The 26,201-nt window shown below is 35.0% G+C and overlaps 2 protein-coding genes and 1 pseudogene across 2 annotated transcripts; 2 read left to right on the top strand and 1 right to left on the bottom strand.

Annotated features, from left to right (window-relative positions):
- Window positions 1–1,198: 1,198 nt before the first annotated feature.
- LOC126719735 (glucan endo-1,3-beta-glucosidase 12-like) lies at window positions 1,199–4,076 on the top strand (annotated as a pseudogene).
- Window positions 4,077–4,153: 77 nt separating this feature from the next.
- Window positions 4,154–6,396, bottom strand: LOC126719734 (uncharacterized). The gene is made up of 6 exons (XM_050422261.1): window positions 6,250–6,396; window positions 5,996–6,139; window positions 5,712–5,804; window positions 5,520–5,621; window positions 4,600–4,704; window positions 4,154–4,273 (listed from the first exon to the last, which is right to left on the bottom strand). The coding sequence occupies exons 1-6, from the start codon at window positions 6,394–6,396 to the stop codon at window positions 4,154–4,156; spliced, it is 711 nt and encodes a 236-aa protein (XP_050278218.1).
- A 17,230-nt stretch (window positions 6,397–23,626) lies between these two features.
- On the top strand, window positions 23,627–25,836 carry LOC126719733 (zinc finger BED domain-containing protein RICESLEEPER 1-like). The gene is made up of 3 exons (XM_050422260.1): window positions 23,627–23,799; window positions 23,966–24,103; window positions 24,747–25,836. The coding sequence occupies exons 1-3, from the start codon at window positions 23,627–23,629 to the stop codon at window positions 25,834–25,836; spliced, it is 1,401 nt and encodes a 466-aa protein (XP_050278217.1).
- The last annotated feature ends 365 nt before the right edge of the window (window positions 25,837–26,201 follow it).

The raw sequence follows: 26,201 nt of genomic DNA, 5'->3' as shown, positions 1-26,201 counted from the left end.
CCCCCCCTAGGTAAATGACCCTATTGCCAACTGGAAATGTTTTCCAACAAAAGATACATTTATTCACACACATGCTGATTTATTAGAGATATATTAGCCCATTAACATAGGTTTAAGCCTAATTTTACTTTATGTACATGTAAGCGAAGTCTTTTACCTGTACTAAAAGTCTATTAGTCTAGGGTTTAGTGTACTATATATACCCATGTCAGGGTTTACTGTAACATAGGTTTTGTACTACACTCTTATTTTATAAAAATGTAACCCTTAAAGTTTTCTTTCGTGGATGTAGGCCGTAAGGCTGAACTACATAATCCTCATGTTCTTGTGTTCATATTTTATGTTTCTTTCTTCCACATTTATTAAAGAATATTCAATATGAAATATATCATAGCTAATATTTAACTTGGTATCAGAGTCACCTTCCTTTGGCCATGTCCTTAATTATGGTATGTTTAAGAGCACTCTTTGTCTTCTTCGATGTTTCTTCACTGCGTTCATTTTCTTTGGCTTCTCATTGTTGTAGTCAAAACTCTCCGATATAGTCATGCCACTATTAGAAGTCGCATCAACACTGCAAGATCATTGCCTTTCACAAACCATTGTCACAGAGCCAAACTTTATTCAAGGGATTTTCTCAACCTTATCTAATCTCAATGTTTCATCAAACTTCTGTCTTGAGTTTGAGAGGGGATGTTAGAGATATATTAGCCCATTAGCGTAGGCCTAAGTTTAATTCTACTTTGTGTGCAAGCAAAGTATCTAAATTGTATTACGAGTCTATTAGTCTAGGGTTTAGTCTACTATATATACCCATGTTAGGGTTCATTATAACACAAATTTTGTATTACACTCTTATTTAATAAAGATGTAACTCTTAAGAGTTTCTTCTGTGGATGTAGGTCGAAAGACTGAACCACATAAGTCACTAAGAGAACACCTATTGAATTGGAAACCTTAAACTTCTACTCCATAGGAGTCCATACCAAACATTACAACACTACAAAAAAAATGGCCTATTGCGGTGGGTCAAAAGCGCCGCTAAAGGTACATTTGACCTTTAGCGGCGGGTGCTATTGTGGCGGTATGTCCTATCAGTGTTGCGGTGCCACTGTAGGTATATTGCGGCGGTACCAAAAAATGCCATTGTATATTCACCTTGTAGTGGCGGTTTTGGTTTATTGCGGTGGGCAATAAAATGGCGCCATATTCTATTAGGAATTGGAGATATCAAATTTTAGTGGCGGTTTTAGTGCGCCGCTATAGAGTTCCACCTTTAGCAGTGGGCATATGGCGCCGCTATAGGTCTTTATTTAAAACGGTATGCTTGCACTTGTAGTAGTAACTAGAAACGTTGCTATATGTGAAACCTTTAGCGGTGGGTGTGAGGCGCTGCTATAGGTCATCATTTAATTAAGAACAAATGCACCTTGTAGCGGTGGGTCTAACCGCCGTTTTAAATGTAAACCTTTAGCGGCGGTCTAGAAGTGCCGCTATAGGTCTTCGTTGAAAATATATCTTTTGCACCTTTAGCGGCGCTTTTGACCGCCGCTATAGGGGTTTTTTTTTTTCCCCTGGGTTTGGAAACCACTATTTGCTGGTACACTATTCACACTTGTTTCAAAGAACCTGTAATACTTTTATCAACCACATACTATTCACACCTGTTTCAAAGAACTTGTAATACTTTTATCAACCACATATGTATGTATGTAATTAACAAAACCATAAATGTCTCCAAACTAACATCATATTAACATAGAAATATATTGTCAAATACATAATATTGTTTACAATTAACCATCATCGAAAGATTAACAAAAGAATATGTGGTCCTTTGAATAAAACAACCGCTTAAATTAAGCTAATACTATAAACAAAGTTCTAAAGTGTTTGAAAGTATCCTTCAACACAAAGTCCAAATGCGGTTGTACATGTTTAAATGTAGTTCTTTGTACACAAAAAATCCGAGAACACCAAGATAAAACTTAATTATAAGTTGGATGGTCGATGGGATGCAGCCGATGATTTTTGGAGATTGTTGGATTGGAGGAACATCCTACATACAAATTATGACATGGTTAGATATTCTAGACCATACTTCAATAAGTGCATATAAATAGAATAGAATGACAAGAAAATAGTACCAAGCCAAAAAAGGGAAACTGAGTTTATGACATGGTTACACATGAGAAAATAAGCCTTCACACAATGCTTCACATATTGATTAATTGAATAGAAGGACTGGGATACAAGCTGCCTAACTATTATTTAAATCAAAATTTTCTTTATGGATCAGAAATTCAATAATTTGCCATTATTGAATTTTGCTGATTGCCTCCGCACCACAACTATTGAATTTTCTAAAAGTTATGTCTTCAAACAATCTTGTTGTCACCATATCAACATGTTGCTCAAAAATAGCTTCATGTTTCAATCAATCTCAGCTACATGTCACCAAAATTTTGCAAGAGAAAAAAATCATATTGGAAGTCATTTTGGTAATTAAACTTGTAACCTAGTTTTAGCCATATAATCATATAACTCTAGACAATTACTCAAAGTGACCAATTGACAAAGGCAAACATGTGGGAGAGGGGGATTTGAACCTGGTTTGATTTATGGGGGAGACTATGCAATGCCACTAAGCTACAAGGCTCTTGGCAAGCAAATGGATAATTGTAATTAAGAGCCAGAAGGAATAGGAGCACACACGTCACGCATAAACACACACAAAAGCAGGATCACATACAAGCATATGCTACCATTTTTTCTCAATGCAAATGAAAATATAGTCTAGGGGGAAAATTATAAGATAATTTTTAAACCAGACAATGCTATGCATACAGTAAACAAAAATATGCCATACTACATGATGCACCAATTAGCCTATCAATAATTAACCATTACAGTCATCTTCTCATCTCACTTCAAATATGAGAAACTAAACACAAGCCAAGTCTTCATCAAATGGTATTGAAGATGGTGGTGTGTGGGACTCAGTGGTTGCTGGCTACAACTATGGAGATTCAGCAATGAAGAAAAAAGGAATTCAGCTACAAATTTTTCTGGTTGAAAAGAGAGAGAGAGAGAGAGAGAGAGAGAGAGAGAGAGAGAGAGAGAGAGAGAGAGAGATTTTTTAAATTTGGTATATCTGAAGAGAAGAAGAGAAAGGGGAAAAAAAAAAAGAGAAAAAAAAAAAGGCAAGGATTACTGGGAAATGCCACTGGTGCACCCTTTATGGTCAATGCTTATCCATATTTTGCTTACTGTGATAACCTTGGTTCAGTTAATTTAGAGTATGCATTACTAGGAAATGCCACTGGGGTGTGTGACCCTAAAGGGTATGTGCATAACAACATGTTAGATGCGCAAATTGATTCTATTAGGTTAGCTATCAATCTTTAGGCTTTGGAAACATGACCATTGAGATTATTGTATCAGAATCTAGATGGCCTTCTAAAGGTGTCCATGGTGACAAAGTAGCTACACCACAAAATGCAAAGACTTATAACACTAGGTTGATTGAACGTGCCCAAGCCTATAAAGGTACATCCATGAAGCCTAAAGATAAGATTGAGATATTTGTGTTTGCTTTGTTTAATGAAAACAAAAAAGAAGGAGATGAGACTGAGAGAAATTTTGGGATGGTTAATGGGGATGGATCTAAGGTATATGATGTGGATTTGAGTTGCTAGTTTTGTAGCAATCGAGGGACATTAGGGTTTGGTGAGAAAGTATCTGGTGCAGCCAGGGGTCCATCAGTTTGGTGTATAGCTAAGCCGCATTCAGATGACAAAGTGCTTCAAGCTATGTTAGATTTTTGCTGTGGACCTGGTGGTGTGGACTGCAGAGAGATTTATGAAAGTGGGGATTGCTTTGAGCCTAACAAGCTTCTTGCTCATGTATCATATGCCATGAATGCTTATTATCAGATGCATGGAAGGAACTATTGGAACTGTGACTTCAAAGGCACTGGCCTTGTTGCCTTCAGTGATCCAAGTAAGCACATTACATTTCACATTTTCTCCTTGTCACCTTCATTTTCCATAAGGAAAAAAAAAAGTAGCTACTAGAAAAAAGGCCAAAATTGCATAGCCAATCCAACTATTATATGACAAGCTAATGACAAGATGCTAAAAAACAAGATGCTCTATGACAAGCCAATGACCAATATTACTTCAATCAAAGTAATAGCATAATTGAATAACAAGTGATCATCCACTGTTTCACTATAGCCCAACTCCATGCCCATTTCCATATTGCAACCAACCTTAATTTTAAATTATCTTAAAACTAACATTCTAAAAGTCATGTATCATACTTGACTGCATTGTGAAGAAAGTTGGTTCATTTGTTGAAGCATGCGAGCCATTCTTTGCTCCATATCTTCAAATTGAGTGAGTCATTCTTTCATTTCATCAAAACATGCTAGTTTCTCCTCCATACTAGCCAAGGAAGCCTTCAGTTGTGCAACTTTATTGTCCCTTGCTTCACTTGATTGTACTTGACCGACCGTGAGAGCAGTACTCTTGCTACTTCAAGCACTTGGGCTTGGACCAAATCCTACCCCACGAATACAACCTTTGCGGTCCTTACCCTCACTTTGGCATACACATCATCACTTGACCATGCAATACTACCAGACGTGTTAGATGATTGTAGTTGATTGGAAGGGTCAGCGAACAATTCTTTCATTTTGTCCTGATATTTGGGTTTGAACAAAACAAAAAAGTTTGAACAGGGGCTATTGGCAGTTGGAAATAATATATGATACAGCTGAATTAGTTTGAAAAGTGTTAAATAACAAGCTTTAAATGAAATGAAGGGAATAAATTGTTCTTCATCTTTCACTATCACACCTTTCACCTTAATCGATGCAAGACATGCCACCAGCCACTACCAAGTACCACAATATAGCTCACAGTAAGTACCAAGTATCACAATTACAACTCACACTAAGTACCACAACAAGCATACACAAATGACTGCATCAGCCCTTAGTATAGCAGCCATAATTAATCTATATATTATTCTAAAGATGTATTACAATAAGATGTGGGGGTCACCTTATAAAGGTATTATACAAAGATGCTATTATGTTAAATAAAATCCCATCACCCCAAACTAGTCCATAAAGCAAAAGTATAAAACACAAATTGATTTAAATGACACAAACTTACCTTTTTATATTACCATAGAGCCGTAGAGATTCTGTCCTATATTCATATAGCTGTACATGTATTTTTTTTATACAATATTAAAAAACAAAACCAATTCAAAATTAGGGTGTAATGGCAGGAGCTAAGGCAGCAGTTGTTGCTACTATTGCCACTGCCATTCCAACTTTAAGTCATTTTGCTCACAATTGCCTTAATCTGACAATATTTACATCTTTTTCTTTTCATTATTTTACAACTACTAGCCATTAATGAAACTGTCCTTCTAGCAATCTATTTCTTAATTTCCAGTAACCCCTCAATGATCCATATGATACAATTCTCATAGAAACTACTCACCATTTTTGCTTGCACCGCAGGATTAACTGCAGATCCATTCTTTTGAGTATGCACTATTGGATATAATGCAACACGCTCTACAGGATGTCCATCCACTTTTGCCTATATCATGAATAGCATATTTATGTAGTGAGGAATATTGGATCCACATAAGGCTATAAGAAGTGGTCAAAATCATTTACAAATTATTACCTTTTTTGCGGCATGCACAGCAAAGCTACAAGAACCAGCAGAGTGTAAGTCATCCTGTCTAGAATGACGCTCCTTATTCTTCTCTGATTCTATCTACATTCAAGAAAATTACATGATTATATATAGTGTGCTTTAAGTGTCTATTACACAAGTACAAAGGTAAATATATGATCTTGATGAAGCATGTGAAGTAAGATATACACCACTGCTTCCTCAGAATACCAATGCTCAACAAGTACATCCCAATTTTCTGGTATGCATCCCCTGGGTTAGTTGTTCTTCACCTGTGCTTCGTTTCTTGAATTTGGTATGTAATGCTTATTTTTCAGCCATAACTTATGGTCCCTCCAAGCCTTCCCAATTTTTTGTAAGGTAAATGTCTTCAGAACCGCATATGCAATAAGATTAGAAGGCACAGTGTACTTTCGCTGCAATCAAAGATTTGAGTTAACAAGTTACAAGTGTTTTCATACTAAAATACTTATGTAAATCCTAGTACAAAATGTCATAATTACAAGTACTCTAACTTCTTTAATACCTCAACAAGATGCCAACACTCTTTTTTAAGTTCTTTTGGCATGGCCTTCCAACTAAGATATCTAATTGGGCACATGTGGGGTTTCTGCGCAATTGTACCCAACCATCCAGTGAAAGTCCTCGCCCCATCATCAATCGGCTGATGCATACTATTTAATGGCAACTCTATTACTTGGTCATCGGGAAGATCCTAAATATCCAAGTACTTGCTTGGCCCATGAGTGGCACGTGCAACTTGTGGCACCTCTAAAATTCAAAGCAAACAATATCAACCAAAGGTTAAAAGTAGGTAGATAAAGTAAATAAAAGAGAAAGTATGTAGCTTAAACATAGAATCAGACTCTAGGAAGCATTTGCAAATGCAAAAGTTAATTAACTTGAATGCCATCCTTCAATTCTGATTTAAATGTGAATTAAATCCTTTAAAGAAAATAGGGCATTATGAAATGTTGATGCAGTAAAAAATTTAACAATTCCAATCAACCGGCTAAGAGTATTATTATATGAACACTGTAAGAGTATAAGAACTATTAGTTAGCTTGTGATTTTTGTTCTTGTTTAGCTTCTTAATGTTCTGTTTTGAGCAGTACAACTATAAGAGTATTATTACCTTTTTAACAAAATGTCTATAGCAGTTGAACTAGAGCAGCACAACTGAATCCCATTAATTCACAATTTGGTTGGTGATTATCATTTATATAATAAATAAAATAAACTTTAAATCTGACCTTTGTCCTTAAACTATATAACTAATTGGATTATATAATATATTTCTATCTGCTCACTGTAACTAATCGGATTCTATTTGCTTTCTGTTTCTGCATGAGCTGAGTGTGAATTAGGCACACAAAAAATTAATAAAACCTCAAGAAAATATCGTATTATAATCTCCACCTTTAATATGGAACAAAAAATGAGTCCAATTCTAAATAAGGCATCACTAACAGCATCAAAAGTTTCCAATCAATGGCTGAAATTGGTACATATATACATAGAAAATAACTTAGAGAATTAAGGTACTAGAAGGTATACTTATTTTTACAAGTAAAAGCAACCAAAAAAATACAGAGTACTTTGATGATCAAGTTGAGATAAATACAAAAAGTTTGATGAAAACAGAAAAAATAGTAATCGATCAGCTTCTCACTTGCTCTACAAGATCTGGAAACTAAAATAAACATTTAATCATTCAAAAAAACTTAGTGAATAGACAATGGAATATAATGTGTATTATCTAAGCACTTAAAGCCATCTTTTCTGTGAAAAACAAATGTCAGTAACAGAGCCATTTAATGAATTAAAGGCAGCTTATGGAAAGAATGGTTTTTAGATAGGAGAGGATAGGAGGGAAGAGTGGGGGGTTACACTCCCTGTTTGGTTCTCTCTTAGAGGGGAGGGGGAAAGGTTTTGAGAGGATTTGGAGGAGTATCTTACCACCCCAAATCTCCTCTTTATTATTTTTTTTCAAATTGAGGGAATGAGGAAGGATAGTATATGCCTTTAATGAATTTTTTTTGTACCAGCCTTTTTTATTTATTTTTGTCCTATTCTAGTTTGATAAAAATATTCAAACTAGAATAGGACAAAAATAAATAAAAAAAGCAAGAAGAAGATAAAGAAGAAATGGTGCTGAAATTGATAAGTATTAGCTTTATACTATCGGTGATGTGAATACTATCCTAATGAAAAAAAAACTAATGGAGATCTATTGAACTTACAACACCAGTTGGCCTTTGATGAGTTCTATTATGTTAGATGCTACTATGATGTTGATGTCAGATTACAAAACCAATATATGTACTTTATAGACAACCTAAACTTCGTATTTTGGTCACCACCAGTACCAGCAATCCATAACCTATAAGATCATCTAAGAGAGCTGATACCCAGCCTATATCACTATAAGCAAATTTCTATGAAATGGTTTCAATTCTTTTGAACTATGCAAAATTATTTTTTTAGCAGTATAGAAACAGAGCAATAGTGGCTTTATTTTGAAATCTACATGGCATGTTCATCAAAGCAACCCAAGGAAAATCTAAATTAGTGAAGACTTGGCCAGATCAACACATGTAGAGGCATGGATACATGTATAACACAGGTATATGTAGAATGTTACAACAAGTGCCTATAATTTTTTTAGACCTTTCTTATACAACTTTTCATCCCTATAATTTAGGCAAGTTTATGTAGAATATTACAACAAGTGCCTTAATAACTTATTATGTCTAACTCAATAGGCAATTGGGGGAAGACTAAATAATATATAGCATAGGCATGTATATACATAAAAAAACTGACAATAGAAGTAAGGCAAACAACGATTAGGATTTTAAAGTAAGAATAAGAATGGCTGAGGAGCAGAAAGTTCAGATTCCTAGGGTGAAACTTGGAGCTCATGGATTTGAGGTACCTTCTCTCTTGGGTTTTTTTTTTTTTTTTTTTTTTTTTTTTTTTTTTTTTTAAATTAAAGTTTTTCTCTTGCATATGGTTGAATTGAATACCACCACTATAGATTTTTCCCATGCCTAGATTAATTGAAATTTCAAATTAAAAGCTTTTAATTGAGAAAATTAATGATTTTTCATGGTTGTGCTTGATAAGCACATGTTTGCGAAACATATAATTTTGATACTTTACAGCCCTTGAGCCCCTCAAAGAAATCTCACTGAAAAGATAGCAATGACTATTCTGCCTAAATAATTGAAATTTAACTTGAATGTAAAGTTATGTAATTTTCCATTGCTAGAAGATCTTCTTTCTTATTTGGGAACATAAAATTGAAGGTTATGACCAAATGAAAATCAAAACTGATTTAGGAGTGAATTGGTATTATTGATAAGCAACCTTTTAGAAGCTTTAGGTCTAATTTGTGGCAGGTGTACTGAACTAAAATTCTACAAGTCACTAATGCACAATTGGTATTGCTAGTATATCTATCCAAACTAAATAAGGACCCTTTTGCACATAGGTGCGTGCAGAAACAATATTGATTATGAAGATTAACAGGGTAGTTTGATTCTAATTGTTCCCATAAATGAAGCAGTATGATATTTGATTATCTTTATATATACCCCTCTCTTTACATAATGATTTTCCTACTTAACAAATGTTATTAGTTACACTAGATATTGTCTATTGAAAACCAAGACAACTGCTGTGACAATAGCATGCTCAAATGTAGCCATAGTGCATATATCCTAGTATCCCATGAACAGAGTCAGAATATGTACATGGAGTTAATGTAAGTCTTAGGTGAATCCCTTACCAAATGTTGTTTGAGTTACAAGATAGTTTGATCCCCTTATTTGTTTTCCATTATGGCCTTAACCACTATCCTTAATTTCAAGTTCCCCACTTATTGAGAATCTTGAAAAAAAAAATTAAAAAGTTTAAAAAATATGTGAAGTAAAAATTGTTTGTTAGAAGAATGAGGGTAACTGCAGCCCATACAATGCCCTGGGTATTGCAAAGCATCCAAATCCCAGCTATACATGGTAAGGATAAACAGCATATTAACATCCCCTTGTCATAAAACCTAAACAACCCTCAGTGTCGTGATCCCTTGAAGCTATTTTTATAATTAGTGTCCATTGCATCATGATAAAGTCATTATAAAGTATAAAGGACTAAAATATCTAACATGCAATATGGCATTAGCTAAAGAAAGTTCTCTTTTCTTTTCTTTCACTAATTAATGTCATCATATTATTATGTATCCTTTTTTTCTTGAATCAAATTTTTAAACAACTGAATCTTAGTTCCAATTTTTTTTAAGGGACTAATGATAATCTGAAATGTATTGGACGAACAAGCTAAGGAAAATCTTAGTGACCAACAATCAAACTGAAAACCTGGCAAGATTATCAATAAGCATCAATTAATATTTACTAGGCCACAGCCAACCAAATATATTCAAAATGAAACTGAAAGAAACAAGAAGGTATTTGGAAAGATTGGAATGGGCAGAGTAACAACAACATACTAACCCTTTCCACCAAATTATAATCATGAAGAGAAAGAAATGGAAGTCTAGAGTATAGTGCTTGACTTCCTACAAGATTTATATGTAAATACTAAAGCAAAATGAGCTTACAACTCACTATTAATCTATCATAGATTCTATTCTATGACAATGAAGCAGTGAATACTTACATTCATGTGAAGGTGGAGATTCTAAGCACTACTTTTATACATGGTGCTTGATTCTTAATGGCTGCTTGTATCAGTTTTCACTTTTATATGATCCATCTTTGATGTCTATAGTGTTAGGATTTAAGTTGGCTAATATCCATGATAGTATGATGAGATGAGGGCGAAATTTTTTAATCCAAAAATCCAATTACAGTTGCTGCATCAAAATAAAGACCCCTAACCTATCTAACAACATAAATGTGGTTTTATTCAATTGTTAAGGTGTTTGGAGATCATGAGTTACTGATTAAAAGCCCATACCTTGTGTAGAAACTTCCACGATTGCTTGGTTTGATGCTTGATCTGCATCTTATGTAGAAGTTCCTTCCAATGCAGCACTCTTCACACGCGTGCGCAAAGTTGTCTTTCGCTTTGCCATTTCAATTGTCAAAGACTGAAATAAACAACTGTATAAGCACAATAAGAAGTAATGGTACAAGGCAAATTGCATACATTAAACATATACTTCAAATAGAAATCAAATAGAAAGAAAAATAACGACTAGTCCATATAGCATACATCAAACATGCAGTCTTGCATTCAATGAAACACCACCTTAATCACTAGATGACATAGAAATACATTCATTCGTCAAAATCCCAACACACATGCAAGGCATACAACTAAGCCAAGACACTTCTTAGGCTGTAATACTCAAATTACCCTTTGCTATGAAAGGCATATAACTATGCCAGGACACATGCAGCAACCAAACACACATGCAATTAAGGATAGTTCACCTGTATCACCAGACCAAACAATGTAGCAACCAAAGACACATGCAATTAAGGAGACTAAACTATCTTATTTTTAAAAAACATAATTGGGTCTGTTCATGAACGTAGTAAACACATATTTCAGGCCTTGTACAAGTAATGTTTTATACTACTAACTCCTTAGGATTGTTCAAATGATGACCTTTATTCTTTGCTAACGGGAGGCACATCCCAACTGGCTTGGTGTAGTCCTTCCTCACTTGGCCTAAGCCTTAACTAGACTCATCATCACTAGATGCATCATCATTAGAGTCATCATTATTAGACTTATCATCATATGACTCATAAACATCATCACTAAGCTCTTCATCATCGATAAGGTCGTCTTCAGGCAATTCATTCTCACTGATCAATGGTGTATCATGAATGGTTCATTCTTCATTAACTCGAGCCCAAGTGTGGTTGTCATTTGCATCATCACATGCATCATCAGTGGTTATATTATAAGGGACATTCTCAAAATAGGTATCCACTTCATCATCATCATCATCATCATCGTTATGTGAAGTATTAATACCAACATCACACACCTCCCTAGGTTTGGTTTTGATCACCACCACCCAATCTTTATGTCTCGCATCTTCCACGTAAAAAACTTGTGAAACTTGAGATGCTAATACATAAAATTCGTCAATCAGCCGATTACTCGTGTGTACCAATCTTGAAAAATTGACAAGGGGAAATCCAAACTCATCTTTTTTGCATCATCTCCCACTAATAATGTCAGCCCAATGACATTTGAATAGGATATATCGATACTTATCAGAGTAGTTCAACTCAATAATATCGATTAGTATATCATAATAAGTAGCACCCCTTTCAGTAACAACACAAACTCCACTATTTTGAGTTTTCTTAGATGCCTTAGAATCTTTGGTGCAAAATTTCAAACCATTTATAACATAACGCTTGAACTATTTTGCTTCATTATCTAGATATCGCGCAAGCCATCTAACTTTATTAGACAGATTCTTTTTCTCAGAGGCATCCATTTGATGGAAATATGCATATACGTAGCGGAAAATTAACGGATCTACTTTATTCAGAATTGATAACATGCACTATGTAAGTTTCAGAATATAGAACAAGAGAGTGTACCTTGGTGCAGTGAATTTCAAAACCAAAGATCAGAAGTTCTCGAGAACACTTTCAATCTTCACTCCAATTCCACTAACGCCCAAGATGTGTGGTCTCTCAATCAGTTATATGTGTATGTTCTAGAGAGAATGAGAGAGTGTCCAACACTCACACACATACCATTTCATAAACTTGTTGTCTATATCAAAATTCTGTATGTTTCTCTCCTAATAACTGATTATCTAATTGGGCTAGTCTTTTGGGCCTTTCCAATTGGGCTCTAGTATGTGGCTTGGAGTGGGATCAAAAGGGAACAAATAAGACACTAGCTCCTATAGGCCTTGGGCTTTTCTGTCAACTTTTGACAAGTCCAAAGTTACCATTAATTATATTTAATACCACTATATAAATATAATTGTACTCTAGGCTTTACTAATAAATTATATCCCAAGACTTTATTGTACATGCAACCCCTTCATAAATTCGTAGTAATACAAAGTCAAGAATGTAGACTGCCACTTTGAGAATTACTATATCTTAATCCTTGAGTACCCGGTTTAATCCTTTTAAGTTATTCACCATATATTTATGAAATCCAATTTCATAAATATATACTTTAGTAATTTCTTACTAAAGTGGTTAGGCCTAATTCTCTGAATAACTGAACCCATTAAACTTATCTTAAGGGAATATTTTATATCTCCGTTAAGAGACTATGAATTCCTTCTTGAGAATATATATTCTATCAACACTAAATGTGGCTGCCCAACATACTGAGGTTTTGACCGTTACTTTAGATCTCACTCCTGATATATCAAAGCAACCTACACTTTATGATCAGGTCCATTATTCTCTCAGGATTAAGAATTCATGCAAATATAAGTCGTGAGATTTATTATTCAATTGACAGTCGTTAGAAGAATAATAAATCTCACAGCGGTCCAGTTCTATATGTTTTAACTCTTAAAACATATTAACATATCAACTAGAAGTCACCACTTCCATGATCAAGACAAATCATCTTAGTTAGTATGTTATAGTCTTCGCAGATGAAATGCCCAATTTCATCACCGACTACGAACTAAAATTCTGAGTTTACAAAGAACCTGTGATTTATATCTTTTGTGAATTTTCACATAAATCACAAACTATGCATCTCATGGACTATATGATAATGTTCGAATATTCATGTTACCAATATTTTAGATAATAATAAAACAACTTTATTAAGAACAATATTAAGTCATATATCATGTCATACATAATATCATATATAGCATCATACAATAGGATTTAAGGGCACTAATCCTAACACCATTGACATCACCTATTATAGACAAAGACTTTTATTATAAGTATGCTATCTATTGTTTTACACCCCAAAATGGTTTTATATATATGCCTTACTTACATAGTTCCTAAACTGGCTGCAAAATTTCTCCATGTGTTGCTTTTGAATAACATCTTCAGATACATGAAAAGGGAAACCAGCCTTGATCTCCATTATGTGTACACTATGTAGACAAACGTGTTAGGGTTAAGCTAGAGTATTGTACTAGAATGTCATGGAAGGGTACGTAAGGACATATTACTTACTTGCAAAATGGGGTGACTTCTTTACAATTGAAGAGCACATAACGATGTGCTTGGATCCATGCATTTGAATCTAAGGTAATGCTCACCACTGCACCCATGGATTCCTTAACATTTCTTACAGGTCGGTTGAATGTGGTTTCAACTGATTTAAAATAACGTGAGTAGAATGTTAAGCATTCTTCCGCTATATACCCTTATGCAATGGAGCTTTTTGGCCAAGTTTTATTATGCACGTAAGACTTAAGTCTTGACAAGTACCTATTGGAAAACCCAAGATCAGTAATGGGAAATTGCTAAGTTAAACAAAACTAAATAGATGAAGTTACTATAAATGTTACCTCTCTATGGGATACATCCAACGATAATGAATAGGGCCAGCCACTTTGGCTTTGCTAGCCAAATGCATAACTAGATGTACCATCACTGTAAAAAAAGAGGGAGGAAATGTCATTTCCAACTCACACAACGTCACTGCAATTCTTTTCTCAAGAGCCCCAAGTTTCTCCACATTTAGTACTTTGGAACATATCTCCCTAAAGAAACAAGATAAGTCAATCAGGGGCCTACATACTTCAGTTGGCAAAGATTCACGTATTGCTATTGAGAAAAGTTGCTGCATTAAGATGTGGTTATCATGGCTCTTCATCCCACTAATCTTGCACTCTTTGAGTTTAACGTAACGTGAGATGTTTGAAGAATAACCATCTGGCACTCTTACATCCTTCAAAACTTGCAGAAAACCATCCTTTTCACTCGTATTCATAAGGAAGCAAGCATATGGCATACGTGTCTGATCATTCCCAACCCTTTCCAAGTGAAGTTCGCTTCTTATACCCATATCTTTTAAGTCTTGGCGTGCCTTCAAGTTATCATTTGTTTTGCCATCCAAGTTCAACAATATGCCAATTATATTATTGACTACATTTTTTTCAATATGCATCACGTCAAGATTGTGACACAGTTAAGGCTTCCTCCCTTCTTTTTCTTTTATTGGGCAAATTAACTTTTTCTTCTCAAACATATGATTGACTATAACATCCGTTTATAAAATGATTTCCCCTTTGGATACCGTAATAGGAGCTGATCTCATATCAACATTCCAATCAAATGATTTTTTTTTTGCTTACGGAATTTATGATCACTACCCAAGAATCGCCTATGTCCAATATAACTAAATTTTCTTCCATATCTTAATCAACGAGATTGACTATCATAGTTACAAGGAGGATATGCAAGAGCACCTTTGGTACTCCAACCCGAGATATCACTATAGGCAGGAAAATCATTAATAGTCCACAATAATGAAGCATGCATTTGGAATGATTTTTGGGAAGACACATCAAATGTTTCTACTCCAACATGCCATAACTCCTTCAGTTCTTCTACTAGAGGTTGTAAGTACACATCTATATCGTTACTGGGAGAGGTTGGATCGGGAATCAATAATGATAGCATGAAATAAGATCTTTTCATGCACATCCATGGAGGGGGATTGTATGGGATCAAAATGACAGGCCATGTACTCTGAGTCGTAGTCATATTTCCAAATGGGTTGAAACCATCGACTGCTAATCCAAGCCTCACATTACGAGGGTTGGATGAGAACTCTATGTACTTAGAGTCAAATGATTTCCAAGATTCAGAATCAGCAGGATGCCTCATTAACTTGTCATTCACATGAACATTGGCATGCCACGTCATATGACTTGCTGCTCCAGGAGACATAAATAGTCGTTTCAATCTTGCCTTTAAGGGGAACCATCGTTGAATCTTTGCAGCATTCTTTTTTCCTTTATTAGAGGAAGCATTAGTACTTTGTTGACCGTTAGACTCCTTACTTTCCCATCTTGAAAGGTTACAATTTGGACAAGCTTCAAGGTTGGCATTCTCCTTCCAATATAAAACACAATCCTTAGGACAAGCATGAATATTCTCATAGCTCAAGCCCAGATCCTTAATAATCTTCTTAGCCTCATAACAATCTTTTGGCAACTTAGCATTTGAAGGAAGGAAATCAAGCAAAAATTGCAGCAACATCATAAATGATTTGTTAGTCCAACCATTAAGACACTTAATGTGGTACAAATGCACAATGGTTGACAATTTGCTAAAATGCTTATAACCTTCATAACAAGGTCGATTAGCATCTTCAAGCAATTTCATAAATTGAAGGGCATCTTCATTAGGACCTTCTGCTGGACCTTCTGTGGGTTGTTGCACACTAGGGACTTCTTCCATTGGCCTAGATGCCATATCATGTATGGGGAACATGTCATGCAACATGTCACGAAGATCGGCATATTCTATCGGGTTTTCTTGGACATGACTATTAGGAATTTCAGTGGAAGTCTTTGTAGACAATGATTCCCCATTAAAAACCCAAGGGTCATAACCCCTATAAATCCCTTTTGACACTAAGTGAGCTCGTACAACATTTGTAGGCCATGAATTTGTGTGCACGCATTTTTTACATGGACGTGAAATCGTTCCATCCTAGTGTGCATGGTTAGATGCAAAATTCAGAAATTGTTGGACTCCATCTAAATATGCTCGTGACCTTCTATTGGTAATTTTCATCCAACTCTTATCCATTGCTATGAAATTGTTTACAATAAACACCTAACATCCATTTCATGAATGGACAAAACAAGGGTTAACAAATCATCATAACATAAGATAGATCTCAAGACAACATAATAAGCAAAAGCAGACAAATTTGGCATGTGACTGGCAGCACTGAGATAGATAAGTTACAATACATACACACAAACAATATACATTGGTCTACATTTAATACAAGTATCATTGCTTATAATTGCACAACGTAATAGATAGCAAGCATCACTAGTTATTTTACCTAAAAATAGCAAACCTAATTAATCACATATCACACTTCTCTTCATGCAACAACGCTCTTGGCAAAGGATGCATCTACTCTTAGGAAATCTTTAATCTTACAAATGACTGTCCTGGTTTCTTTGAAATGAAAATCAAAAATTTTGCATGGGTAGAGCATAATATCTCCTATACCCACACAAGCAAATTTTTTTCCTTTTGGGTTTCCATATAAATGTTTAAAAATAAAGAGGGGTCAGTTTTACAGGGTAGAAGATCAATGAGACTTAGGCCTTCTCAAGCAGTAAGGCAACTAAATTTTCTTTTACTCTTAGTCTACACAAAAAATCTACTACACAATTTGAGCTTTGAATCCAATAATGCAACATAACTTGGGTCCATGAAAAGTCTAAGATTCAATTATAAGCCACAAAATATTAATTAAGAGGTTACAATGGCAATGACCGATGAAAACGCCAAGCTTAACTAGTTCAGAAGGATAAAAGAAACATCATTAAAAAGAAAATTGATACTAGAAAATGACTTGGGGTTGTTTCGTTACGAAAAGCCTCCCACAAGAGCAACCCTGAGCCGAATCACAACCGGCTACTAAGCACCCCTAATGAAGCAAAGGTCACTAGTTTGAATCTCCCTTTCCCTCTCATCTTGGACCAAAACATACTTATCAAAAAGTCAAACTTTTTGCATAGCTCATTCATTTCTTGGTAGTGTAGCAGTGATGTTTAGCAAACACTTACACAATGAGTGAAATTCTGTCAACCAAAGTAGCAGTACATAAAATTCAGACCAACAACTTGAGATGTACTAGGTTTTTATCATTCTACACACCATAATAGAACAGTCATAATTTAAAGTAAACAAACAGTAAACTTTTACAATAGAAATTAAAAAAAAAAAAAAAAATAGAAGACATTTAAAGCAGACCACTTCACAAATTATATTCTCAAAAGAAACAAAAAAAAAAGAAAACAACAGAAAATAAAATCTGGGTATGGGTTTAACAATAGAGTATCCATTCTTCCTAGTCAATCTAGTAGACCAATCATAACTCAATCAACATATTGAGTTTACCCAACAATATACATTGGCCCAACAATTTATAAGATTCATTACTAACAAAAACAATCTCTAATATTAATATTCCCAAGAAAATTTTCATCCTAACAAAAACAATTAAGCCACAAAAAGTAACACATAACAAAAATGCTAAATCGAACTTAGACCAAAGAAAAAATTTCATAGAGTACCTTTCCCTTAGTTCAACTTTGAAATCGGCTTCTCCAAATCCAGAATCTACAAAATTTCATACATGCTTGAACTTAAAAAAATTAAGAACAGAACGTATTTGAAATTAAAAAAGAAAAAAGAAAAATGGGTATCGGTGATACCTTACTGAAGAACACGAGAAATAAGTAAGACACAATTTCGTAGAGTACTTTCCCTTAGTTCAACTTTGAAATCAGCTCCTCCAAATCTAGAATCTACAAAATTTCATACATGCATGAACTTAAAAAAATTAAGAACAGAATGTATTTGAAATAAAAAAAAAAAATCGAAAAATGGGTATCGGCGATACCTTAGTGAAGAACACGAGAAATAAGTAAAACATAATTTCGTAGAGTACTTTCCCTTAGTTCAACTTTGAAATTGGCTCCTCCAAATCTAGAATCCACAAAATTTCATACATGCATGAACTTAAAAAAATTAAGAACAAAACGTATTTGAAATTAAAAAAAAAAAATTGAAAAATGGGTATCAGCAGCGAGTTGTGTATCGGTGAACGAGAGGTTTGGAAATGCAAGTGGGTTTGGGAATGAAAAGACAAAAAAAAGAATTTTGAGCATTGAAGAGAGGTTTTGAGCTTTGAGGGAAAACACAAAGGCGCTAAAATGAAAAGACAAATGACGCTTGAAGGACAGAAAAAGAGGGAAAAATTAAGACTACATTCAGGCAATTAAAGGGGTCTATTGCGGCGGTCCACATCGCCACTATAACTTAGAAGATATGCCGCAAAAAGTATCTATTGTGGCGGTTTTACAATATTGCCGCTATAGCTAAATAGAACGATGCTAAAACACATTTATTGCAGCGGTTTTATGTACCGCCGCTGTAGTGTACCACAAAATGATGTATCTATTGCAGCGGTTTGATGGAGCACTGCTATAACTATGTCCAATGCCGCTAAAATATATATACTATGGCGGTTTTATTTATCGCCGCTGTAGTATGTTGCAAAAGGGTAGATCTATTGCGGCAGGCTAAATGGATGCCACAATATATCTCAACCTCTGCAAAAAGCGCCGCAATATGTGACTTATAGTGGCGTTTTTCTAAACCTCTGCAAAAAACTTGCCGCAACAGCTAGTTTTTTTGGTAATGCAAACACCATACTAACCAATACAACTTCACAGCACACATTTAGAACTGTACACTTAGCCAAGTTCCCTCCAAGATAAAACTATTGATTACATTGGTCTTCCTGTCAAGCTCACTCTACATAAAGCCTCACATCTATGATTTTTTTTTTTTTTTTTTGGTTGTAGTTGACTCTATCCCAGATTTTGATTTCTGGTCGATTTCCTTGAATTTTTGCAATTTTCTGGGACCATATATGGTAGTCTTCTAAACCCAATACAATTTTGAAAAATATAGCATTCAAGCTTTTAGGCTAACTAGCTAAACCCAATCCACCAATCTACACCACTCAGCTTCAGGACTATTAATTAAAAAACATCTCATAGCTTCTCTCCATATCCAATTAATGCATATTATTTCTATAGAAACACACCTTAGTTCACCTTGATACCCCCACTAAGCTAAAATGTCCCTTCTAATAAGCCTATTCCTCATAGCCAGAGAAAGAATAAAGGAATGCCTTGAAAATTTCTAAAGACAACCATAAGCCTACACCAATTCACTTTAGGCAATCTGAACCTCATGGTATTTTTTTTTTTTTTTTTTTTTTTTGTCTCTGTTCTTGGAAATCGACTTGCTGCCAATTCTTACCATAGGTAGCTTATTTCATTTAGTAACTAGATCCTCGTATCTTTCTAGCATCCTCACCTTTATTTTCTCCTTAAGAATACTTGGTACCTATGCTTTAATGTTGTTGGCAGCATTATAAATTGCTAGTAGTCATATTTAGTGTATAAAACACCATCTAGGTACTACCAATCTAACCCATAAACAGATGCTGCTTCCATCCGACATTTCAAATTTTAGTAAGGTTCCATCCTCTTCTCCCAATTTGAGCAGCTTTCACCAAACCCAATGTTGCATTGGGGAAATATCACAACCTGAAGACTTTACCCTTTCAACAAAATCACTTTTAATCCATGTCACTGATATAGAACTGGCTTGAATAAATAGGTTCCAAATATGTTTCTTAAAGAGCATTCGCATCCAGAATACCAATTCTATTCTATTTTACCATCTCAAAAACCTACTTTATCAATTATACAATATTATTTTACAATACATCTAGTATCCCAACTTTTATTTTTCTATTCAACTCATTAAAATAATATATATACTCCCCAATAAAATAATATAATCAAATCTCACTCTCACTTTTCTCCCCTATTTGTTTATTTTTTCCTCATTGTTTCTCTTTCAACCACCAATCACAACCAACTCTGCCACAAGAATCCCACCACCACCACCACCACCATGAAAAAACCCATAAGATACACCACCACGGCAACAACCCACCCCACCACCACCATGCATAGAAACCCACACAAAAATCAAAGCAAAAATCCACACAAATGAAACCCACATCTGCCCTTTGCCACCACAACTAGAGACACCACCACAGCAACGACACACCCACCACCACCATGCAAAGAAACCCACAAAAAATCAAAGAAAAATCCATTCAAAACCCCATCAAAACCCATCGAAAGCTGATCTCCACGCCTCCATCGGCTTTGCCTCCATAACCATGGCTCCACGTAAGATCAATAGCCAGCCACAAACCACGACCCCATGTTGCCACTGCACTACCATGACCCAAAACCCACTCCCACACAAATCAAAACCCCACGACCCAAAACCTAGCTTCGATCCAAACTGGCCACAATCGATCCAAACCCATGCCGATCCCAAACCCAAAATTCAAAATCCAAAACCAGCTCCGATCCAAACCCACTGGCCACACCGATCCAAACCCACGTTGATCCCAAATTCAAAATCCAAAATCCACCAATCTCCACAATCCAAACCCACTGGCCATAATCGATCCAAACCCACACAACCACCTGACCCGCAAAACCCAGAAACACCACAACAAAATTTGCTAGACATCAACCACAAACCACAAGAACCCACAAACCATAAGAACCCGGGTCGCAATCCATAGCCTCTGCTTCTTATCGGCGTGGAGGGCCATCTACCAGCACAATGTGAGAGAGTGAGAGATGGCGGAGCAAGACCTAGAGAGAGAGGGAGATGAAATTCTGAGATGAGGAAAGAGAGTTGAGAAAGAAAGTGATTCTGACATAGAGGAGAGAGAAAGAATAAAAGGGATTAAAAAACTAATACAATAGTCTACAGTATCGTACCGTCTTACTTGTAAGACGGTACTGTAGCAGTATTGCAAATTTTTTTGCAATTCTAAGCATTTACAAGTCCGGGTGTTGGTGGTTTTTGGGCTTTATTACTAAATTTGGTGTACATTTGGCATTTGGCAGTGTAAATGTGAATGCTTTAATGGCTGGCTTGTTCAAATCCTATACTCTTTTTAGATTTAACTCTTCTTCACATTTTGGAACACAGATTTCCAAGATATTTTAGCTCCAACGATTATCACTTGCACTTTGTAATAAACTATTAGAATTTTGTTCCATCATATTGATTACCTTCTTTGGGAGAATCAAAATGCTTGTTTAGTAAAACTTAAATATGGTCCATAAGTATGGGAGTAGCTGCACTCTACCGACAAATGATTGATGTGTTGAAATCTTTCCTATAGAGGCTTGCAAAACTGGACATTTATTAATTTCCCTTAGATTAAAGGAACGCTTGAGTACCTCATGGCTAGGATCTAGTCTTTGAATCTTTTGAGGAACCCTTGCATAGAAAATCTCACTTTTTTCCTGGCTTAATAGCAAGATCTGAAAGGGAGTTTTACGTTATTAACACATTTGTGAACGTTTGAATAGAATCAATAAGAAAGAAAAAACCATAAAAATTATTAAAAAAAAGTTTAAAAGTATTTTTAAAAGTTATTAAAATTATAGGTGTGCATTGATTATAAAAGTATTTTCTATAGTTATTTTTTTTTGAAAAAATTTATATAGGAAAGCAAAAATAGGGATGACAATTTTTGCCCGACCCGCGAGTACTCGGCCCGGCCCGACTCTAATGGGCCAGGTTTTACCCGGTCTGATTAGGAATAGGGTCGGGTATGGGTTTAAAAAAAAAACCCAAAGCGGGTTCGGGTTTTATCAAAAAAACCCGAGACCCGACCCGAAACTCGGTCCGTTTAAAAACCCGGTACCCTAAATTACAAAAATACCCTATATATATAATACCTATAATCTAACCCTAATCCGGTAATCCCTCATTCTTCAGCCTCCCTTGCTTCCTTCAGCTCAGTCCGACCCTCCTTTCCCTCAGCTTAGTCCGACACTCCCTCAGTCCCCACTCCGACCGACACTCCCTCACTCCTTCACTCCGACACTCTGACACTCCGACACTCCCTCATTTTGCTTTGTTCTGATATCCTTGGAAGACCCATCTGGTTTGTGCTCTCACCATCTTCTTCTTTCATTTTCCTTTTTTTTTTTTTTGGGTATTTCCTTTGTATGAGCTCGATCTGTGACTATTTTCTTGGTTTCTGCTTCTGGAAAGAATTTTCCTTGTTGTGATTTTTTAATTTTCTTCTTCAAATTAGAAAAAAAGTAATTTTTTTTAGGCCTGGTAAGAAAGTTTCAGTGACAGTCTATTGTGTCGTTTAGCTCAGACTTTTTTGTTTTCTGAAAGAAATTTATTTATTTTTTTCTATTTTCTGATCTTGGTTGCAGTAATATTGTTGTGGTCTTACGTTTGTGTCCTTTGAAAAATAATGGATTTTTAAAAAAAAAAAAAAAAAAAGGTTTATTTTGTGGTTTATGGGTTCGATCTGCTCTTATTTGCTTTGTTTTGGGTTTTGCTTGCAGAGTTTACTATGGAATCTCCGAGACTTGGGCTTTGAAAGCCGTTTGTTTTAGCTTTTTACAGTAATATGTTGTTGTGAATGTACGATATTATTAATGTTCTTGCTTGCATGTCTGCTTGGGGTTAATGTGTTAGCATTTTTGTTATATACTATGTGTTTGGGTAACTCTATAATTCACAGTGTTTTTGTAAAAAAAAATTTTCCCTTTTTGGTTTGAGTTTGCTTGCTTTTTCTTTGTTGAGTAAATTTAAGATTGATTCTTGTTATCTTGGGGTTCAGTTAAGGACTATGTTGAAGTTTCTTTTTTGGGTCTTCTTTGATGTTTCAGTTTGGTTTATAATTTTGTAGGCTTAATATGTTATTTTTTATTTGTTTATTAGTTCAATATTAATGCTTTTGCTTGTTTTATGGTATTTAAAATTTATTTCTTTTAGGAAAAATGATTCCTTTAGGAAAATTTGAGAGTGAGGTGCATGCGAATAAACATGGAACAGAGTATATACCTATTTCTTAATGCATATAATCTTGAAGGAAACAACAGAGTATATACCTGTTTCTTAATGCATATGGTAGTGAATTTTTGTACACATATCTTTCACCTTATTCAAGTCTCAAAGCATTCTATTCCCCTGTTTTTTCCCTCATTTCTGCATAGTTTGTTTAATGGAAGAAATTGTTTGTTTTTTGTGTTTGTTGGGAATTCATATCCCAAAACGGAGATGGAAGACACAAACACAGACACAAACAAATCTGGTTCTTCCTCGCCAAGTGGCTCTCCCTTGAGAACCGGACGTTGTCCCTTGCCAACTATGCGGTCTCCTTCGCCATTTTCACGATCACCCTCGCCATTGTCGCCTGGCAACTCACCCTCAGGATCACTATTAAACAACGAGTAAGTGTTTGAATTTGTAGTAAATCATGTTTAATTATGATTGCGTTGATAGAATTTGTGAATCTGTGTAATTATGAATTTGTGCATATTAATCAATGAGTATGTGTAGTAATAGAGTTGTGATAATTTGTTTTGATTCTAACTTCCAAACTTCTGAACGAATTAGGAATCCGAAATCCCCGACGGTGGACTTAGTGGGAGAAGAGTTAGAGATAGAGGAACAGGAAGGGACAGAGGCAGAGCAAGAGCCTACAAATGAGGACTTGGATACAAGTAAAAATATAAAGACTACCTCAGATGTTTGGTCTCATTTTACAAGGAGGAAAGTTGATGGAAAAGTTAAAGCCCAATGCCATCATTGTAACAAACTTTACTTGGGTGAGTCTAGCCAAGGTACAACTCATTTGCGTAATCATTTAGCAAGATGTCCACGGATGAAGTTTAAAGATATAAGGGATATGCGACAACAAGTCTTAATTAAACAATAAAATAAGGTGGATGGAACTATGAGTTTGAATACTTACCAATTTGATCAAGTTAGAGTGAGGAATAAGCTTGCTCGTATGGTCATCCTACATGAATATCCCCTTTCAATGGTTGACCATATTGGGTTTAAAGAATTTGTGGCTGATCTTCAACTTATGTTTAAACTTGTCACAAAAAATACTTTGAAGAGTGACATTCTTAAAATCTATGATAATGAGAGGGAGAAAGCTTTGAAGATGACGGACAAGAATGGAAGTAGGATGACAATTACAACTGATATGTGGACTTCAAGTAACAAAAAGAGAGGGTTTATGGTCATTACCGCTCATTTTATTGATCATACTTAGACGTTGCAAAGCCGGGTTTTAAGGTAATTTTTTTGTTTATAAATTGAATGTTAAAGACTTTACATTTAGAATATTTATTGAGTTATGTTCTAATTATTCATATTATTTTTCTAGGTTTGTTTATGTTCCTTCTCCACACACAAAAGATGTCCTTGTTGATTGTTTTTTAGAGTGGAACATTGATAGGAAGTTGTCCACAATAACTGTTGATAATTGTAGTACTAATGATGCCATGATAAGACTTCTCTTGAATAAGTTTGATACTAGTTCTCTTATGTTAGGTGGGTCTATGTTGCATATGAGGTGTGCTGCACATATTTTGAATTTGATTGTTCAAGATGGGTTGTCTCTTATTGGTGATGGTATTGAAAGGATTCGTGATAGTGTGATTTATTGGACTGGATCACCAAAAAGAAGGCAGAAATTTGAAGAAAATGCACGTCAATTGCTTGTTCAATGCACCAAAGAGTTAGTCTTAGATTGTAAAACTCGTTGGAATTTAACTTACTTAATGCTTTCTACTGCATTGATTTATAAAGATGTTTTCTCATGTTTGGCTAAATGTGAAATATCTTATACTTGTTTACCATATGATTATGATTGGGAGTTAGCCAAAGATATTTGTAGGAGGTTGGAGTTGTTTCATAGTGCAACTGAGTTTTTCTCTGGTCGTAAGTACCCCATAACTAATATGTATTTTACTTTGGTGTGTGAGTTGAAAATTGCATTGAACGAATGGAGTTTGTCTTCAAATGAGATGATAAGTACGATGGCAGAAAGCATGCTTGCTAAATTTAATTTTTATTGGGCTAATGTTAGTGTTGTTATGGTTATTGCTGCTATCTTAGATCCAAGATATAAGATGAAGTTATTAGAGTTTTATTATCCTAACATTTATGGTGATAATTCTGATTTGGAGATTGAAAAAATTAAGAATCTTTGTTATGATTTGTTTGATGAGTATGGAGATATAGATGAGTCCCCTGTAGATAATGAAGGAAGTTCTCATATTCTTGCAAGTATTTCAAGCCCTGTGGCACAAATGAAGTTTAGGTTGAGTGGGGCAATGTCATCTTTTGATTTGTTTGTGAACAATAGTTCAAGTAGTTCGAAGAAACATGGGAATGCTAGAATGGAATTTGATCATTTCATTGATGAGGGAGTGTTGAAGAGGAGTGAAGATTTTGATATTTTGGGATGGTGAAAAAGTAATGGTCTCAAGTATCCTACTTTACAAAGGATTGCAAGAGATATTTTAGCCATTCTTGTCACAATTGTTGCTTCAGAATCTGCCTTTAGCACTACTGGGAGACTTTTAAGTCCACACCAGAGTAGGCTACATCCCAAGACTATAGACGCAATGATGTGTGCTCAGAATTGGTTATGGAGTGAAATCAACGGTTATCAATTGTTTAATTTCTATTTATAAAATCAAAATTGTATTTTTATATTTGCTAGTTATAATTTGATGAAGTTTATTCCATTTTTTAATTCATTGTTGTTGTAGGTTCTTCAACTATGTCTGGAGATTGTACACTTCAATCAATTCTTGATGATGGAGAGCCTAAT

Source organism: Quercus robur, chromosome 3 (genome assembly GCF_932294415.1).
Source record: "Quercus robur chromosome 3, dhQueRobu3.1, whole genome shotgun sequence".
Taxonomy (NCBI): domain Eukaryota; kingdom Viridiplantae; phylum Streptophyta; class Magnoliopsida; order Fagales; family Fagaceae; genus Quercus; species Quercus robur.
Note: the sequence above shows the minus strand (reverse complement) of the source record. Positions and strands in the feature narration are given on the sequence as shown.

Excerpts from the sequence above, each read along its gene's own strand:
- LOC126719734 (XM_050422261.1), bottom strand. The coding sequence starts at position 6,396 with ATGCATCAGCCGATTGATGATGGGGCGAGGACTTTCACTGGATGGTTG. Across the intron at positions 5,622-5,711 it reads CTGTGCATGCCGCAAAAAAG|GCAAAAGTGGATGGACATCC; the intron begins GTAATAATTTGT and ends TTCATGATATAG. Across the intron at positions 4,274-4,599 it reads ATGTGTATGCCAAAGTGAGG|GTTGGTTGCAATATGGAAAT; the intron begins GTAAGGACCGCA and ends TTTAAAATTAAG.
- LOC126719733 (XM_050422260.1), top strand. The coding sequence starts at position 23,627 with ATGGAAGACACAAACACAGACACAAACAAATCTGGTTCTTCCTCGCCA. Across the intron at positions 23,800-23,965 it reads GGATCACTATTAAACAACGA|GAATCCGAAATCCCCGACGG; the intron begins GTAAGTGTTTGA and ends TGAACGAATTAG. Across the intron at positions 24,104-24,746 it reads AAGACTACCTCAGATGTTTG|GTTTGTTTATGTTCCTTCTC; the intron begins GTCTCATTTTAC and ends TTATTTTTCTAG.